Below are 20173 nucleotides of genomic sequence, written 5' to 3'. Positions count from 1 at the left end.
TCGGTAATAAATCTGGTCAATCGAGTGCAATGCTGCGTTTTACGGACTACGAGGAGGGAAATTAAAGCACGGAAATCGCCGAAGTTTCTGATCTAACTGGGAGAAAGAAGCGGGTTTTCGATTAGATTAGATGGAACTTTATTAATCACTGGGTGGGTTCCTCCAGGAAATTCCGTTTCCAGTAGCACCGACAGAAGTTGCATGTTACAGATACAATAAGGGGAATGATGGTAAGGATATAAAATAAATATACCATATATACACTTGTACATATATATAAATACAGAATATATCATATGGATACATAGGATTGCACATTTGAGTTTGTCTGTTGCACAGTCGAATATAAGAAAAAATATTGCAAATATTGCACAGTGTAAAAAAGCACTACAGCTTAGTTGTTCCCGCCCTCCTTTGTCCCCTGATGGCGTGGGGGAACAAAGGAGTTTTTAAGTCTGTTGGTTCTTGACTTTGGGAGAAGCAACCTGTCGCTGAATGGGCTCCTCTCAACAACAAACCGAGAGGTAAGCTGTTTATGTGCAATAATCCAAGCAGCCAGGAGCCACATGTTTTAAATGTAGCGTAGATTCTCTGCTGGGGGAAAACGTTTCATGTTCAAAGCTGTACACGACTAACACTGAATAAAGCACCACAAGTTTGGGGTAGAAATGTAGAAATACTGCTGTACTTGATTCTCAGCTGCTGCTCAGTCTGTTCTACACCGCGGTGACTGCAGCTACTAGAACAAAGGACACCGAGAATGAACAATAACATTCATTTGCATAATAAATGAATATATATATATATATATATATATATATATATATATATATATATATATATATATATATCACACTCACATGAATACACTATCAGAGATCTACACCAACTTTGGCAATACTTTAATTCACATGTACCTTACTGTAACTATTTCTGTTGTTTTGTTTCTGTTTTTTTTATATTGAAAAGGATTTATTCCAATATGAGGCCAAACATTGACTATTGAAAATGTTTATGATGAACTGCAAATTTACAATGATGCAATTGCAGAATTTGTCCTGGATAAAATATGTTTTATAAATGGACCCTTTTCTTTCCTTCTTTGTTTTACAGAGTGGAGACTTCTACCATTGATTTTATGTGCTGTCCCTGGGTGTGTTTGTGAAATCAGACAGCTGCAGTGATAATATAAGGGGTGTGTAACATTGTTTTCCTTTCTATATCAGTCAGCCTTCACCAGTACCAGTTTGGGGTTTCCGTGCAGTAGTCAAAGGAGCTTGGAAAGAAAAGCGTCTGAACTTCTTTAAGTTGCTTGAAGACGTTTCACCTCTCATCCGAGAAGCTTCTTCAGTTCTAACGTCAACGGGTGGAGAGTCCCAGATTTAAACCCAGTGGGAGTTTCCCCCCAAAGAGGGACAAAGGACAAGGGACGCGACGAAGGCTGTCCAAATTCGTAGACTTCTCCACATGTAGCCAGCACATGCGTCCTCCTTCCCTAGATTTGAAGGATGGATCAGGGGTATCTCTCATGTCCCACCATATCCCAGCCGATTCCAGTTTTCCAACAATGGCGACAGCTATTACTCTTATTACTCTTTCTCGGTCACAAAATAAACTTTTAAGACATTTTCAGGCAACAATGTAGCTGTGTAAACTTCAAATATCTGCTTGGTTTATCAAGACATCACATATTTGTTAAAGTGCCTCTGATGTTTTTGGAGACGTGTGTTACCACCAGCTAGCCGGGGTTCAAGGCTTACTAAAGCCGGCGAGAATAGTGGACTAGTTTTCAGACCCCCACGGTCTTTCGCTTCTCAGGTTGAACGTGATTTATGAGTCATTCAGATAACTTAAAAACTTTATTGTTTGGCTTTTTTCAGTGTTTTATTTGATCCTGAGTAAATTGGTTTGGCTGAGACTAAAGTTAGAGTTTTCACACAGCTGAATAAACGTCAAAAAGAAAACTGATTAATCAGAAGTGTGAGATGGTAGAGAATTTACTCCAATGTCCTGTTATAGTTTAGATAGCAAGGAGCAGACAGCTGAGTTTTTTAAACTTCACAGAGACAGCGGTGATGCAAATCTGAATGCTAGACCATCCCATTTCATAGCCTCGAACTTCCAGCCTTTTCGGTCTTCGAGGACCAAGCCCACATAGACCGGGAAGGCTGGGTCCTCCGAAGGATGCAGCATAGGTTTTGGCCTCACTTCGAGGCAACTGGTCACAGTAGATGGCCGCCCCGCCCTGAGCCTGGTTTCTTCCTGTTAAAAGGGAGTTTTTCCTTACCACTGTCACCAAAGCGCTTGCTCACAGAGGGTCATATGATTGCTGGGTTTTTCTCCATTTGTATTTTTATTATTGTAGGGACTACCTTACAATATAGAGTGCCCCGAGGTGACGGCTATTTTGATTGATATTAATAAAGTTGAATTGAATACAGGTTGATTATTTACACTGTTGAATTCACAAAGGTCAAACCTCTAAATCAGCTAAATAAAATTCATAAATCCCACAAAACCACAACAAAACGAACAAACAAAACAAGTGATGGACTAGATAAATGCCAGTAGTTGCATATTTGCTCAGTTGGTGAGACCGACTATGAGTCAACACTTTAGCCAAAAACTGAGGTATCGCTGTATGTGTTACATTCTTATCTCCAATGACTGTTATGTTTGTTCAGATCAGCAGCAAAAATGGATGAGGAGAAAAGGAAGCGATCTACATTCAGACAGTCATCCAGTGAGACTGAAGCCAGGTAAAAATGACCCGTATAGGGGACACACACACACACACACACACACACACACACACACACACACAGGGCGAGAGAGAGAGGGGGAGAGAGAGAGAGAGAGAGAACAGTGTCACTAACAAAAATTAGTTCTTACATTGTCTGTTCTTCTTTGTTATTTCACATGTTTAACTTTGGTCATTTTGGTCTTCAGTAATTTAATCTTAATTAAGAGAAACAGTCTGAAAAAGCAACAGTCCTTAAAATTCTGATCAAGATTTTTTTAATTATTATTGTGTTGTGTAAGACAGATGTTGTTTATTGTGTGTTGAGAAATAGTCAGTTTGCTGTTGGGTCATGCTGTTAAAGCTGATTAACCCTCTCAAGGCAGGCGTTGCCGATTTGCAACAGTTAAAAACTAACAACCTGATTACCCCACATACATATTTTATGGGGTTTTTTTTACTTTTTTTAACTCAGAAGTACCACTGCAGGACTTGGTTGTGCATTTGCAACAAAAACTTAATTTGAGCCTGAGAGGGTTAAGAGAGCTTATAAAACAGACAATCCTATTTAAAGTTGAAGTTTCAGTAAGAGGAGAAAAATAAAGTGATAAAAAAACATCTCTCCTTCAACTGAAATGTCTTGTTATTCCTTACTGCTGAAATTGATGCTAAACTGTTTTCTGAAAAGTTACTCTAAGTAAGATCGTAAATGTTCCATTTGTGCTATTATATTGAAAGTCCTGACAAACAAAACTAATTAAGTAATGTCAATGTCAGTCCGTAAATAGATTATTCTTTGCCTAGTTCACAGTCTACGGCGTCTAGATCTGCAGCTCCCAGGAAGATTTCTTTAAAGAGTGACAGTAACTTCTAACAAGTTTTGATCTCATAAAACTTTCTTTCCCTCTAGTTCGCAGATGAGTACTGCTCCTAGCAAGATGTCCCTCAGGAGCAACAGATCCAAGTTCGAGCCAGTCAGCTTTAAAGATGAAAGGTTAAAACAGAAATCCTAAATTTTGAACTGTGGTTTGAAATAGTTCAGTTTTGAACCATTTGTGACAATTTGTGAACATGGGTCTTTCTATCATAATTATAGTCATGAACATAGTCAGGGCATTTGTCCCTGTGAGGCAGTTAAAAGCAAACCTTAAGGATCTCCAGCAGTAGTACCAGGTGATCAGAAGTGATTCAAATTGGGTAACCCAGGTGGGAGAGCAGTTTGTGAAGGCCATGGATCGGGGACTTTTGGAGGCAAGTTCTGGCAAATGATGATGACTGAGGAAGGACAAGTAGGGGATGAGTGTTAATCATGTACCCAGGCAGCAGGGTTTGATCATATTACCTCCAAGATTCTGAAGGTTTTGAACACTGATGGTCTGCTGACACAGTGCTTCTGACTGACTTAATGCAGAATTGCCTGTTCAAATGACCTGTGTGCTGGAGTATGTGTATCCTGCTTTAAAAAAAGAGTATTTGGACTACAGTTACTCAGCTACCGCACTGCAAAACCGTATTTTAAAAGGCTTGAAGAGATTAAAAAGCTTCTATACATGAAGCTCCAATCAATTACCTAACCTCAGGTCCACCAGGGATCGTGTCTTAGACTACCATGACCTGGATGACTGAGAATCTATGCAGACAACTTATTGTTATGGAAAAAAAGAGAAAAAATATCCATTATTGTGCTATAGTAATTAAATTAAGGTCTAATTTGTAAACCCTCCTACAGACCAGTAACTGAGAAGCCATCCACCTGTCCAGTTTGCAAAGATGTTATGAAGAATCCAGTTCAGCTCAGCTGTGAACACTGGTGCTGCAAACTGTGTCTCAGCTCAGACCTGGATGAGTCTGTGTCACCAGCAGACTGTCCTTGTCCTCAGTGTGCGAAGAAATCCAGAAAAACATTAAAACAAGAGAAAGACAAGGAGGGAGACACAGGTAAGCTTACATACTTAAGATCACTACTATCTCTACTACTGCAAAAAAAGAAAAAAAAAACTTGCTACCGACAAGAGTGAGTCAGTGTTGGAATCATTTATTAAATTTAACTTTTAATGATAAAGTTAAGTTTGTTAGGGAGCTTAAAAGCAGTTATATTCTGAAAACATGCATTAAGTGCAAGAGTATCAGGGTTTTGCTAAGTTGGGTGCATTTATAAAGAACTTTTATACCTTATTGCTCATTTAAAGCAATCTGCAAACCAGTACTTAAAATGAAAAATGGAAGTCCCCAAATCAGGTCAGGAATTTCTTATCGTGCATTTTTCTCTGACCAAATTAAAGCGATCTGGTATTAACCACCTGAGCATCTTTGATGCGTTTCACTGCATTACAGGTAAAATTGATCTTTTAGAGGCAAAGAAGAAATTAAAAGAAGCAATGAAAGAGAAATATTCCTCAGTCTCTGAAGGTAATGGTGACAAGCCGAGTTCACTGAACAACATCTACACAGAGCTTCACATAACCACTGGAGAGAGTGAAAGGTCACGTGAAGAGCATGAAGTCAGGCTGCTCGAACATAAACGGATAAGACACACTTCAGAACAGCAAATAATCAACCTAAATGATGTGTTGAAACCGTTGCCTGATCAAGACAAACGTCACAGAACAGTTGTGACGAAGGGCGTCGCAGGAATTGGCAAATCATTTTCTGTGCAGAAATTCATTCTTGACTGGGCCGAAGAGAAGGCAAACCAGGATCTTGACTTTGTTTTCAGTCTTGCTTTCAGAGAGCTGAATTTGATTACAGGTGAAAAAAGCCTACATGAGCTCCTGACTTTATTTCACCCCATACTGTGTGATCTCAAAGATTCAGTGGATTATACCAAAACCAAGCTTGTCCTGATCCTGGACGGTCTGGATGAAAGCAGGTTTCAGCTGGACTTTGAAGGCATTAAGACTATAACATCTGTCAAGGAAGCAGCACCTGTGAGGGATCTCCTAGCAAACATCATCCAGGGTAACCTTCTTCCTGATGCAAACCTCTGGATTACTTCCCGTCCAGCAGCAGCCAATCAGATCCCTGCTGAGCATGTTGACATGGTGACAGAAATAAGAGGTTTCAATGATCCTCAAAAAGCTGAATACTTCAGGAAGAGATTTAGTCACGATCCAGATCTTGCTGACAGGATCATTAAACATATTCAGTCTTCACAGAGTCTCGACATCATGTGTCAGATCCCGATCTTCTGCTGGATTTCTGCAGTGTTATTCCAGGAAGTCTTTGGAGGAGATGTTGAAACTGCAATTCCTCAAACTCTTACAGAGATGATGTCACACTTCCTGTTTGCACAAACAAAGCGTAGAAACAGAAAATATGACAAGAAGGTTGAGACAAACAAAGAGAAGCTTCTGAAAACACACAAAGAATTTCTTCTGAAACTCGGCAAGCTTGCATTTGAGCAGCTGCTGAAGAGCAACCTCATCTTCTATGAGGAAGACCTGGAAGACTTTGGCATTGACATTAAAGAAGCCTCCATCTACTCTGGATTTTGCACCACAGTTCTTCGGGAAGAAGAAATCATTTCCCAGAAAAAGGTCTTCTTCTTTGTACATCTGACTCTGCAGGAGTTCTTTGCAGCTCTCCACATCTATGACTGTTTCATAAATAATGATACCAGAGAGCTCAGCAGCTTCCTCGATCTAAAGAGCCAAGAACATACGTTACTTGATCTTTTAAAGATGATGGTTGACAAAGTGCTGGAGAAGAAAAATGGTCACCTGGACTTTTTCCTGAGATTCCTTCTTGGCCTCCTGGTTGAACCAAATCGCAGAGTCCTTCATGGTCTGCTGTTTTCACCAGATCAAAGTCAAGATACTGAAAAGAAACTCGTGACTTACCTAAAGTCTATGCGAAGGAAGAACCTCTCTCCAGACAGCTGCATCAACCTTTTCCAGACTATGGTCGAGATGAGAGATCACAAAGTCAAAGATGAGATTCAGGAATATCTCGCACTGTCAGATCGTTCAAAAACAGAGTTGACTCCCCTGCACTGCTCTGCACTGGCCTACATGCTGCAGGCATCAAAGAATGATCTGGAAGTCTTGGACTTGAAGAGTTACAACACATCAGAGGAGGGCAGACGGAGGCTGATACCAGCAGTGAGGAGCAGCGGAAAAGCCTTGTAAGTTTTATTTCATTGTTATTTGTTCATCTTTAAAGCTGAATCAACAATACTGTTGAACAGGATATAATACAAAAAGAAAGGTACAAATCCTATCTGCCCCCAGTGGCAATTACATACTTATTCTTCATTTCTATTTAAATAAAAAACCTTATTACCCCTTTTAGACTAGCAGACTGTAAAGTGACTGAAGAGTGGGTTGAGCATCTGGCCTTTGGTCTCACCTTCCCCTTCTCACCTCTACGACATCTGGACCTGAGCAACAATGACCTGAAAGATTCAGGAGTAGAGCTGCTGTGTAAAGGACTGTCGAATCAGTGCTGCAGACTGAAAACTTTGAGGTACATGTTTAAAATACCGTGCCATTTTACAAATAGATGGACAACCCACCAAACCAGCTGCAAGTTACAACTCAACTCTGTCCACAGAAAATGTTCTTTGGACAGTTTAAGGTTTTTCTGTCTAAATTTTTGAAAACCAACATCTGTTAATGTAAAATCTTTTTATTTATTTTGTTTTGAGAAATACTATAACCCCCATCTCAATCCACATAATTTTCTTGTGCTTGTAATTTATGCTTTCAATTTTACTACTGCTGATGTAGTTCTAAAATAACTTTTAAAACCTGCATTGATATATACCAAACATTGTTTTCTCAGGTTATCTGGTTGTCTGGTGACAGAAAAAGGCTGTGGGTTTTTGGCCACATCCATTAAGGCTAATCCTTCTCATCTCAAAGAGCTGGACCTGAGCTATAACCATCCAGGAGGAGTTGGGAAAAAGAAGCTCTCTGAGCTGAAGGATGATCCAAAATACAACCTCAGCCAACTCAAGTAATTTTAATTCTGGCCCTGTGTCATCCACTGTTTCAGAAACAGCCCCCAAATACCAAAGACAAAAAAGGAAATCTCGGAACCTATGTTTGTATGGCTCGTTAATGTAGGTGGGCAGGTTAGCGGGTCAAACTGGAAATTTATTTTTGACCCTTAAACATTGTGTTTTTAAAAGAAATATTGCTCAGAAACAACACGCACACACTGCTCACTATTTTATCTTTGACATCTGTATCTACCTTATAAAGACACATATGCTCATAATTGCCTCTTGTGGCTCACTGGGAAAAAAGGCAAGCAGCTTATTAGAACTTGTGGTTTTTGTGGTTTAACACCTGTCAGTGCACAGCTATTTCACTGACCTTTCTCATAAGCGTTCCAGATCATGATCAAAGAGTGCCATCTTTTTGATTTTCTACAGAACTAAATATAATACTATTGAGCTATAGCAAAACTGCATGTTTTTTTATTATTATTATTATTATTATTATTATTAATGTCAAAAGCAACAATGAAAACATTTTTGTTTTAGGCTATAAATGGCATCTATAAATTTTGGCTATTGCTAATATGCTTCATCTAATTCTCAACTATATTTTTTCAGTTTTGAACATGGTGGACATCACCGGATGAAACCAGGATTCAAGAAATGTGAGTACCTGTGAAAATGCTTTTGACTGAAAGCTGTGATCAAGTAAGAAAGTGCAAACAGGATATTTATTTACTTAATAACCAATAATATCATACCACTCAGAAGTTTGAAATTAGTCATCTATGTTTTCTCTATTTTGTAGATTATTTAAAAAAAAGTTCCTACCATCAACATTTTATGGATATAAAAAATAAACAAAAAAACAAAAAAAAAATAGGAGGTTTTCTACTTCATTGTTTGCATCACAGTTTTTGCACAGTTTAAAAAAATCTACATGCCTAATAAGCTTGTAGGAGTGCCCATACTCCTCTGATTGAAACTAATTTTATATTTCATTTAACTGCTAATCCTTGAAATTGAAGTAAATGTGACCCTCACAGAAATGTAAAACTGTATAATTTCTTTAATAAATTTATGAATAAATATAATAATGTGTTCATCATTTGCCTGACTGGGTTTTCTTTATGTAAATTAGATCATTTACCAGAAAATAAAAATAATAAAAATAGAAAGATTGAATTATTAATATTAATTACTCTGGTCAGGTCTGAACTGTTTAGGATTTACCTGACAAAGGTACATAAGAAAATGCAAATGTCCAGTGGCTTTGGGCATTAGCGGGTTTTCAACTTGTTGCTTTCATGTCTGAATGTTACCTGTGCAAGTAGCACAGGTAACATTCAGACACGAAACCTGTCACTGTGACTGTTTACTGATGAGTTCAAGAAATGTAGAAGAGAAAAGAAAAGAATATTCTAACCCACATCCCCTAAAAGTGAAGGTGTGAAATTAAATTTTTTGAAAACCGCTTTAGATGATTGACCTTAGAAATCAGTGCTATTTGTGAATAAAGTGTTTTCTTACCTCCAGATGCCTGTGAGCTCAGTCTGAACTCCAACACAGCTCACAAGAACCTGCTGCTCTCTGAAGGGAACAGAAAGGTGACCTGGGTGGAGGAGGAGCAGCCATATCCTGATCATACAGAGAGGTTTGATGGCTGTCAGCAGGTTCTGTGTAAACAGGGACTAAAAGGATGCTGTTACTTTGAGATGGAGGTGTCAGAGCCCTTCTGCGTTGGGTTAACATACAGAAACATTGGCAGGAAAGGGGATGTTGATGATTGCAAGCTGGGACAAAACAACAAGTCTTGGTGTCTGATTTGCTCTGATGATGGTTGTTTTGTTCAGCACAACAAAGAGAAGGTCTGTGTATCTTCTCAGTGTTTGCGCTCCAGTCGTGTCGGGGTGTATCTGGATTCGGAGGACAAAATTTTGTCCTTTTACAGAATTTCCTCTGGCAGTCTCGTTCACCTCCACACCTTCAAATCAACCTTCACTGATGTTCTCTACCCTGCTGTTGCACTTCACACTCATTCCTCTGCACTGTTTTGTTAGGTAACATTAAAAAAAAAATCAGAACTGCACTCAAACAAACCACCAATGGTGAAGACATTTGGCACCAAAATGGTCAAAACTGGAGTTTCTCATTGAATTCTTTATGTACAGCATGGAGTTGCCAACATCTCGAAATAAAATGCTACATCGTAAAATAACATAAGAAAAATACACAATCCCCAAACACCTGTGGCAGATGGCCGCCCCTCCCTGAGCCTGGTTCTTCCAAAGGTTTTTTTCTGTTTAAAAGGGAGTTTCCCGTTGTGAGCAACTGGCTTGCTCAAACAGCTTCATCTGACTGTTGAGGTTTTCTCCATGTTCTTTGTATTATTGCAGGATCTTTACTTTACAAAAGCATAGTTTAAGTGAAGCCAATCAACAGCTGGTGAGCTTTCAGCAGTGCAACAATAGTTTTTAGCCAAAGTGTTGTGGTGTAGAAGTGTAGACACTCATTAACTGTTTAGGTACCTTTATGTGAACATAAGAATCCTTTTTAAAAGATCCATACATTACAAACAAATAACATAAATAACATAATTGGCCTAATTTACAGAATATATACAATAACTGAGTGTAAAACATGTAACAAAATCCTCATTATGAAACTTCACTGCATGGAGGTTTCATTACAGGCCAATTTCTGAGGTTTACTAGGTTTTCAGTTTTCTCTGATAATTGAACATCATTACCAAATGGAGCTCAGATTTTAAATTGCTCTCTCTGAAGCTGAGTTGAATTGTAAACTTTTCTGAGCTGCTTTCAGGAGGTAAATGTGAAATAATCAGCATGAAGCAGTTTGTACTTTGAGATGCATCTGTTCTATCATTAGATGGACCTGCTTTTAATAAATTCACATTTCTGCCACTGACAGACTGAGCCACTTCTATAGATTTTGTTGCATTGAAATAAGTAATTGTGCTAAAGTGATATGATTTGGTATGTAAAACTACAATTAATATGTACTTATAAATTGTATCTTAGAATTCCACAAACTCTTGCACAGCTTTTTTGTGTTTTGCCTTATGTCTTGAACAAGACCCATATTTTTCTATCTCACAGTTTCATCAAACTGCCCTAAAGTTAGCAGTTAGTATAAAACATTTCTACAGTAAACAATAAGAAGGTGACTTTTAGGATATTCGAACTATCTTCTTTCTAATTTTGATTATTTTTGTGCCGTCGAACTGTTTTCAGATTTGAGATCCAGAGCTGTTTGTATTTATTATTATTTTTACATCCATTGCTTATATTTGAGTTATTTTATTAGGTTTGAATGTTTTGCTCTTCTCTGATGACCATGCCTCACTGAGTAGAAATGATGACTTGTGACCAAAAAGAATCAGGATACGGTCCCTCTGTTAAATGCAGCTTTTTATTCTTTTTCTGTAAGTGATTGCAATACTAAACAGCCTGACGACCACAGTGTTGCAGGTTAGTGAATGTTTTCTTTACAGTGTTTTGGTTTCCTGCTTGAGGATCTGCTTCGTTCAGCGCCCCATACACAGCTCTCCCATCAGGTCATGGCATCCTGGGCCACAAACTACACCCTGGGACAGTGATACTATCAGATAATAAAGGAACTTTGAACTGCATGCTTGTTTGTGATGGATTTTTCTTTCCTATTGTTGGACTGATTAACACTTGGTTTCTCTGACTTCCTTGTCTAGCTGTTTTATTCAGTTCATTGTTACAAAGGTGATATAATAAAATACAAGCTCTACGATATAGCACCAGACCCTGACAAGATTCACACATACTAGCTAAGAAGCTAACAGCACCTGGCAGCACAAATTAACCAGCTGCTAGTGGAGAAGATGCACCCAGGATGCCCAACCAAAGAACGGACAGTCCTGATCTCCAGAAATGGCTAAGGTGAACTGCAATGACAAAAATCAGGGTATCAATTGGTCTTTGACCTCTGTGAAGAATCCACTATTCCAAGGTTTTTGCCAATGTAAGGATAAGTGCTCTGCAGTTGTTTCATTTAGCTGGATACTTTATTTTTGGTAGTGGCACAATACAGAATGTTTTTCGGTGCTGGCACCTGCCCCTAAACTTAGACTGAACATACTGTGGAGAACTTGACACAGCTGGGCAGCACAGTCCTCCACATCACCCATAAGTCATTGTCTTTTGTTGTTGTTGTAGCCAATGATGGTATTGATTCCTTTCCACACCTTACAGGTATTGCTTTATTGTAAAAATCAACAACAACATCAACATCAATGCGGATACCCCTTCGGCGCCAGCTTTGGGCTCAAGGCTGGAGCCGAACAAAAACTCCCTGATAACGACTGTGTGTTGACTGTTCTTCCCACTCTATGCAAGGCCACCTGGGTTGGCTGGTAGACTGTTTACTTAGCCTGATAGGGCGAAGAACACCGTCTCAGCTGAACTATGGACACGCACACACATACATTTACACTGATAAGCACTCACACATCCCCCTCCCCTTCCAATGCCTTCGATGCTTGTTGCCTCCTGGGAACACGAGGCGGGTCTGGGCCCGCGCTGGAGAGTCAGTGCAGTGGCAGGATGGCTGCTGTGTTGCCTGGGATTACTCTTTATCCCCTACCCAACCCTGTTGCTGGTCACGTGCTCTATAATGTTGTGATGTGGACATTTATGTGCTTTATGTGCAGAGGAGGTTTTTTTTTGTTTCCTGTTCTCATGCTGTCCTCCCATGAGCCCAGCATGAGTAGATGTCTCTTTTTTTCCTCTTGTACTTTCCCATTGTAGTGTACATTTCAGTGTTTTTTTCTGTAATGCAACCGTTCTCTGACTTGTATCCCCATGTGATGTATGTGTTGTGTGTGTCTGGTCGGGGAGCAGGTTCATTCCACTGCAGGGCAACCTGCCACTGCATGTGGCGAATAAAATTTGAACATGAACTTGTAGATTCCTTTCTATCTTCTTTGTATATCTTTTTATGGTTGAGGATTGCCTTGTGCCACTTGTGATCTAGGGTTTGTTATTGTGAAAACAGCGTACAGTCTTTGTAGATATGACTGTGTCTCTATAGAAGCTGATGTACTAAAATAAGCAACCTGCCTGCCAGTGTCCATTCTGTTCTTATCTGTTTCCAAAAACACATTCCAATCTGTGCATTCAAAGGAGGTCCGTAGAGCCTCAGTACCATCGGGTATCTATTTCCCTACCATAGGTTTAGCTGCAAGCTGTCTCTGCACACAGGGATTATTACAGGTCTGCAAAAACAAAACAAGTTATGGTCTGATCTGCCAAGTTTTGGTAAGGCATTAGCTCCATAAGTGTCTTTGACATTAGCATACTGCAGATCAAACGGTAGTTTGATGCTAACAAAGAGAGTGAAGCTAGTCAGAACTGAGGGGATTGCATTGTCAGAAGGCAACATAGTGTCAGCGGTTGGGTGGAGGCGAGGAAGAAGGAACCCAAACGCAGGGCTCGCAGGTAGGTGACGATTTATTATAAGGAGTGGATGAACAGAACAAAGGGAGAAAATGGCTGGCTGGACGACTGACTGAAGCACTGACTGACTAACTGAACATACAGACGGAGAGACAACATCACAATAACATCAATGACACGACATTGGACTGGTTGAACTGAGGGACATAAATACACAGGCTGAGTGATGAGAGATTAGAACCTGGTGAGTACACAGCTGAACATAATGAACTAATGATAAACGGGAAGAGGACGGAACATAATGCACATGGACCAAGGCTAACACAATAAAACAGGAAGTGGAACAGGCAGAAGATAAACAGTGAACGTGAACTGAAAATACTGGGTCACCGACCTAGGAACCCTGACAGTACCCCCCCTCCAAAGGCCGGCACCCGACGGCCAAAAGAGAAAGAAAAAAACCCCAGAACAGGGCGGGTGGAGGGGGCCCAGGACGGAGGGACGGAGTCCACACCGAGACAGTTCAGGTGGGCGTCCACGCGGCCCGTGGCCGAGACGAGACAGTGCAGGTGGGCGTCCACGCGGCCCGTGGCCGAGACGAGACAGTTCAGGTGGGCGTCCACGCGGCCCATGGCCGAGACGAGACAGTTCAGGGGGCCGACCGTGCGGACGGCAACGGCGACAGCACTGGTCCGGGGGCCGACCGTGCGGAAGGCAACGGCGACAGCACTGGTCCGGGGGCCGACCGCGCGGAAGGCAACGGCGGCGACGTGGACACAGTTCGGGAGGCCGGCCGTGCGGAAGGCAACGGCGGCCACTCAGGCGAAGGCGGTCCGGGGGCCGGCCGCGCGGAAGGCAACGGCGGCGGCGAAGGAGACGACGGAGCAGTTCAGGGGGCCGGCCGCGCGGAAGGCAGCGGCGGCTCTCCAGTGTTAGGCGTGCTGGCCATGGCCCGGTGGGCACAGGACCAGACGAGGCAGGACCAGGCGACGACGGGGCCGGACCAGGCGACGGCGGGGCCGGACCAGGCGAAGCACAGGCTGGAGCTGCAGCAGGCGAAACAAAAGCCGAAGACTCTGAGGCTGGGCCAGACGAGGACGAAGACTCTGAGGCTGGGCCAGACGAGGACGAAGACTCTGAGGCTGGGCCAGACGAGGATGAAGACTCTGGAGCCGGACCAGGCGGAGCAGAAGCAGATGCAGAGGCCGGACCGGGCGTGGGTGCAGCTGATGCAGAGGCCGGACCGGGCGTGGGTGCAGCTGATGCAGAGGCCGGACCGGGCGTGGATGCAGCTGAGGCAGAGGCCTGACCAGGCGAAGCAGGCGCGGAGGCCTCTGGCTGGAGACAGGCAGGGCCAGTAGGCGCGGAGGCCTCTGGCTGGAGACAGGCAGGGCCAGTAGGCGCGGAGGCCTCTGGCTGGAGACAGGCAGGGCCAGTAGGCGCGGGGGCCTCTGGCTTGAGAGCGGCCGGGCCAGTAGGCGCGGAGGCCTCTGGCTGGAGACAGGCAGGGCCAGTAGGCGCGGAGGCCCCTGGCTGAGGAGCGGCCGGGCCAGCGGGTGCGGAAACCCCTGGCTGAGGAGCGGCCGGGCCAGCGGGTGAGGAAACCCCTGGCTGAGGAGCGGCCGGGCCAGCGGGTGCGGAAACCCCTGGCTGAGGAGCGGCCGGGCCAGCGGGTGCGGAAACCCCTGGCTGAGGAGCGGCCGGGCCAGCGGGTGAGGAAACCCCTGGCTGAGGAGCGGCCGGGCCAGCGGGTGAGGAAACCCCTGGCTGAGGAGCGGCCGGGCCAGCGGGTGCGGAAACCCCTGGCTGAGGAGCGGCCGGGCCAGCGGGTGCGGAAACCCCTGGCTGAGAAGCAGGAAGGCTCACAGCTGGCTCTGGGTGCTGTGGCTGCAGGTCCGGGAACTGAACAGGATGGTAGACCGTCGACTGGGAAACAGGGGGCGACTGGACTGACTGGACAGGGGACTGAGCTACAGGAGGTGACTGGAGGACAGGAGGGGACTGAGCTACAGGAGGTGACTGGAGGACAGGAGGAGACTGGACAGCAGGTGAGGGAACTGACTGGAGGGAAAGCTGAACAGCAGGTGAGGGAACTGACTGGAGTGGAGATGCTAAGGGAGGAACAGAGGCAGGCGTGGCTGCTGGCTGAGCTACAGATTGAGCTAGTGACGGAGATAAAATTACGGCTTGGGCTCGTAAGGCTGGTGCCTGGGCAGGGGACAGTTCAGCTAATCTAACTAGGGATAGTGCGAGGGCGTGAAAGGCTGGGTCAGGAGGTGGATGAAGTGGTGAAGTAGCAGGTGGACCGGTTAGCTCCTTCAAGCCTCCAGGGAGGTCAAGCTGGGTTCTGGTTGCCCTCAACCTGGGCACTGGGACGGGCACGGAAGGTGGCTGGACACCAGTCACCCCCACCTGAGAAACAGAAGCGGGTGTGGAGGTAGACCGGGTCGCAGCTGCCCTCCTCCTGGGAGCTGGCACTGGTGTGGGCGTAGACTGGGCCCCTGTGCTGGTGGGAAATGGCTGAATACTGGGTGTGGAAATAGTGACGGTGTGTGTGTTACTGGCAGGTTTATTGGAGATTGTTCTGATTTTTCTGCCACCACTATTTACAGTCTTTGGGGGAGCAGAGCAGAACAAATCTTCCCAGTCCACAGAATCCTCCAGGAGGGAAACATCCCATGAATGAGAGATGGGTTTATTCTGCGTTTTAAGTGAATAATCAGATGGTGAGTGCGAAAAACAGTCACTGGAGCTCACCATCGGGAGTGGCTGAAAGTAGTCCGTTCTATGGCGGCGTGTGCGCCGCTTTCTCTGGGAAGCGGAAGCGGCCGGGGAAAACAGCAGAGCCTCTGGCGCGGTAGCCTCCGTTGAGCCGAGGTGGGAGGCGTAGCCGTTGTGCCGCGGCGATGGTGGAGGTCCGGCGGTCGAGGCGGCGGGTGTGGGAGCGAGGAGCGGAGTGGCGAGAGAGGGAGTGGCCGAAGCGCGGCGTGGAACGTCCACTCTCCACGGCAAATGCTCCGGTACAGGTGAGGCAGCAGGTGGGGGAACGCGGCGTCTCCGAGGCCCGCCCAGAGCCAAGCGAGTGCCCTCGAAGACGTGCTCTCGCTCCGCGAAGAGCCGCTGTCTCTCCTTGAGCTTTTCCGCCCACAAGGAGAGCGCTACCTCCTGCCGCTCGTAGAGGTCCGAGTCCGCTGGGTTCCAAACGTGTCTTCGTGGCACGGGTCGTGTCATTCTGTCAGCGGTTGGGTGGAGGCGAGGAAGAAGGAACCCAAACGCAGGGCTCGCAGGTAGGTGACGATTTATTATAAGGAGTGGATGAACAGAACAAAGGGAGAAAATGGCTGGCTGGACGACTGACTGAAGCACTGACTGACTAACTGAACATACAGACGGAGAGACAACATCACAATAACATCAATGACACGACATTGGACTGGTTGAACTGAGGGACATAAAAACACAGGCTGAGTGATGAGAGATTAGAACCTGGTGAGTACACAGCTGAACATAATGAACTAATGATAAACGGGAAGAGGACGGAACATAATGCACATGGACCAAGGCTAACACAATAAAACAGGAAGTGGAACAGGCAGAAGATAAACAGTGAACGTGAACTGAAAATACTGGGTCACCGACCCAGGAACCCTGACACATAGCAGACACTGAGGACAGCTACAAGTACCTGGGAATCACACAGCAAATAGGAGTTACAAAGAGGCTGCGAGGAAAACTGCAACCACCAGCTAAATGGGAAGAACAAGATCTGGTCAATCATCACCTGCACCCAGCATGTGATCAGGTACCCTGCTGGGATAATAAGAAAGCCAAAAGGAGAGACAGAAGCCACTGACATCAAGACAACAAAGCGCCTTACCATGATAAGATCAGCTTCTTGTTAGCTTCTCGTCATTTCAGATTTGTTCAGATATTAGTTAGTTTAGATTTGAGTTAAAGTCATTAAAGAAGCCCTTAAGCCAGCATCAGGCTTCAAATAAAGATACATGTTGCACAAATGTTGCACAGGTTACGTTAAAGAGAATGGTCGGCTAATACTATAGCAAAAAGATATCCTGATTCCAGAATAGCAATGTTCCTTATGGCCCACTTGCCCTACCCTGAAAACCAAGGGAAGCAACTCGGGAAGCACCTTGATTAGAACCACCTCCCTCAGCTGGCTTCATTCAATGTAAAAGAGCAGTGGCTGTAGTCCACAGTCCCTTGGATGTCGAAGCTCCTTAGTCTGTCTCTACGGCTGATGGCATTCAGTCACGTTAATGTTTTGCTCTTCTCTGATGACCATGCCTCACTGAGTAGAAATGATGACTTGTGACCAAAAGAATCAGGATACGGTCCCTCTGTTAAATGCAGCTTTTTATTCTTTTTTCTAAGTGATTGCAATACTAAACAGCCTGACGACCACAGTGTTGCAGGTTAGTGAATGTTTTCTTTACAGTGTTTTGGTTTCCTGCTTGAGGATCTGCTTCGTTCAGCGCCCCATACACAGCTCTCCATCAGTGTCATGGCTTCCTGGGCCACAAACTACACCCTGGGACAGTGATACTTCAGATAATAAAGGAACTTTGAACTGCATGCTTGTTTGTGATGGATTTTTCTTTCCTATTGTTGGACTGATTAACACTTGGTTCTTCTGACTTCCTTGTCTAGCTGTTTTATTCAGTTCATTGTTACAAAGGTGATATAATAAAATACAAGCTCTACGATATAGCACCAGACCCTGCAAAGATTCACACATACTAGCTAAGAAGCTAACAGCACCTGGCAGCACAAATTAACCAGCTGCTAGTGGAGAAGATGCACCCAGGATGCCCAACCAAAGAACGGACAGTCCTGATCTCCAGAAATGGCTAAGGTGAACTGCAATGACAAAAATCAGGGTATCAATTGGTCTTTGACCTCTGTGAAGAATCCACTATTCCAAGGTTTTTGCCAATGTAAGGATAAGTGCTCTGCAGTTGTTTCATTTAGCTGGATACTTTATTTTTGGTAGTGGCACAATACAGAATGTTTTTCGGTGCTGGCACCTGCCCCTAAACTTAGACTGAACATACTGTGGAGAACTTGACACAGCTGGGCAGCACAGTCCTCCACATCACCCATAAGTCATTGTCTTTTGTTGTTGTTGTAGCCAATGATGGTATTGATTCCTTTCCACACCTTACAGGTATTGCTTTATTGTAAAAATCAACAACAACATCAACATCAATGCGGATACCCCTTCGGCGCCAGCTTTGGGCTCAAGGCTGGAGCCGAACAAAAACTCCCTGATAACGACTGTGTGTTGACTGTTCTTCCACTCTATGCAAGGCCACCTGGGTTGGCTGGTAGACTGTTTACTTGCTGATAGGGCGAAGAACACCGTCTCAGCTGAACTATGGACACGCACACACATACATTTACACTGATAAGCACTCACACATCCCCCTCCCCTTCCAATGCCTTCGTGCTTGTTGCCTCCTGGGAACACGAGGCGGGTCTGGGCCCGCGCTGGAGAGTCAGTGCAGTGGCAGGATGGCTGCTGTGTTGCCTGGGATTACTCTTTATCCCCTACCCAACCCTTTGCTGGTCACGTGCTCTATAATGTTGTGATGTGGACATTTATGTGCTTTATGTGCAGAGGAGGTTTTTTTTTGTTTCCTGTTCTCATGCTGTCCTCCCATGAGCCCAGCATGAGTAGATGTCTCTTTTTTTCCTCTTGTACTTTCCATTGTAGTGTACATTTCAGTGTTTTTTTCTGTAATGCAACCGTTCTCTGACTTGTATCCCCATGTGATGTATGTGTTGTGTGTGTCTGGTCGGGGAGCAGGTTCATTCCACTGCAGGGCAACCTGCCACTGCATGTGGCGAATAAAATTTGAACATGAACTTGTAGATTCCTTTCTATCTTCTTTGTATATCTTTTTTATGGTTGAGGATTGCCTTGTGCCACTTGTGATCTAGGGTTTGTTATTGTGAAAACAGCGTACAGTCTTTGTAGATATGACTGTGTCTCTATAGAAGCTGATGTACTAAAATAAGCAACCTGCCTGCCAGTGTCCATTCTGTTCTTATCTGTTTCCAAAAAACATTCCAATCTGTGCATTCAAAGGAGGTCCGTAGAGCCTCAGTACCATCGGGTATCTATTTCCCTACCATAGGTTTAGCTGCAAGCTGTCTCTGCACACAGGGATTATTACAGGTCTGCAAAAACAAAACAAGTTATGGTCTGATCTGCCAAGTTTTGGTAAGGCATTAGCTCCATAAGTGTCTTTGACATTAGCATACTGCAGATCAAACGGTAGTTTGATGCTAACAAAGAGAGTGAAGCTAGTCAGAACTGAGGGGATTGCATTGTCAGAAGGCAACTAGTGTCAGCGGTTGGGTGGAGGCGAGGAAGAAGGAACCCAAACGCAGGGCTCGCAGGTAGGTGACGATTTATTAAAGGAGTGGATGAACAGAACAAAGGGAGAAAATGGCTGGCTGGACGACTGACTGAAGCACTGACTGACTAACCTGAACATACAGACGGAGAGACAACATCACAATAACATCAATGACACGACATTGGACTGGTTGAACTGAGGGACATAAATACACAGGCTGAGTGATGAGAGATTAGAACCTGGTGAGTACACAGCTGAACATAATGAACTAATGATAAACGGGAGAGGACGGAACATAATGCACATGGACCAAGGCTAACACAATAAAACAGGAAGTGGAACAGGCAGAAGATAAACAGTGAACGTGAACTGAAAATACTGGGTCACCGACCCAGGAACCCTGACAGTACCCCCCCTCCAAAGGCCGGCACCCGACGGCCAAAAGAGAAAGAAAAAAACCCCAGAACAGGGCGGGCGGAGGGGGCCCAGGACGGAGGGACGGAGTCCACACCGAGACAGTTCAGGTGGGCGCCCCCGTGGCCCGTGGCCGAGACGAGACAGTGCAGGTGGGCGTCCACGCGGCCCGTGGCCGAGACGAGACAGTTCAGGTGGCGTCCACGCGGCCCATGCCGAGACGAGACAGTTCAGGGGGCCGACCGTG

General features: G+C 44.5%; 1 protein-coding gene across 2 annotated transcripts; it reads left to right on the top strand.

Annotated features, from left to right (window-relative positions):
• Window positions 1–39: 39 nt before the first annotated feature.
• LOC113017219 (NACHT, LRR and PYD domains-containing protein 12-like) lies at window positions 40–11334 on the top strand. Of its 2 annotated transcripts, none has more exons than XM_026160376.1 (10): window positions 40–230; window positions 1114–1195; window positions 2685–2759; window positions 3651–3734; window positions 4470–4678; window positions 5075–6863; window positions 7031–7204; window positions 7523–7696; window positions 8301–8347; window positions 9219–11334. In XM_026160376.1, exons 3-10 carry the CDS (start codon window positions 2698–2700, stop codon window positions 9740–9742), a joined length of 3063 nt encoding a protein of 1020 aa, XP_026016161.1. In that variant the 5' UTR covers window positions 40–230; window positions 1114–1195; window positions 2685–2697; the 3' UTR covers window positions 9743–11334. The 2 variants fall into 2 exon arrangements, with proteins under 2 accessions (XP_026016161.1, XP_026016160.1); XM_026160375.1 differs by lacking the exon at window positions 40–230 and adding an exon at window positions 447–524.
• Window positions 11335–20173: the final 8839 nt, after the last annotated feature.

This window comes from Astatotilapia calliptera, unplaced genomic scaffold (genome assembly GCF_900246225.1).
Source record: "Astatotilapia calliptera unplaced genomic scaffold, fAstCal1.2 U_scaffold_1, whole genome shotgun sequence".
NCBI classification, from domain to species: Eukaryota; Metazoa; Chordata; class Actinopteri; order Cichliformes; family Cichlidae; genus Astatotilapia; species Astatotilapia calliptera.
Note: the sequence above shows the minus strand (reverse complement) of the source record. Positions and strands in the feature narration are given on the sequence as shown.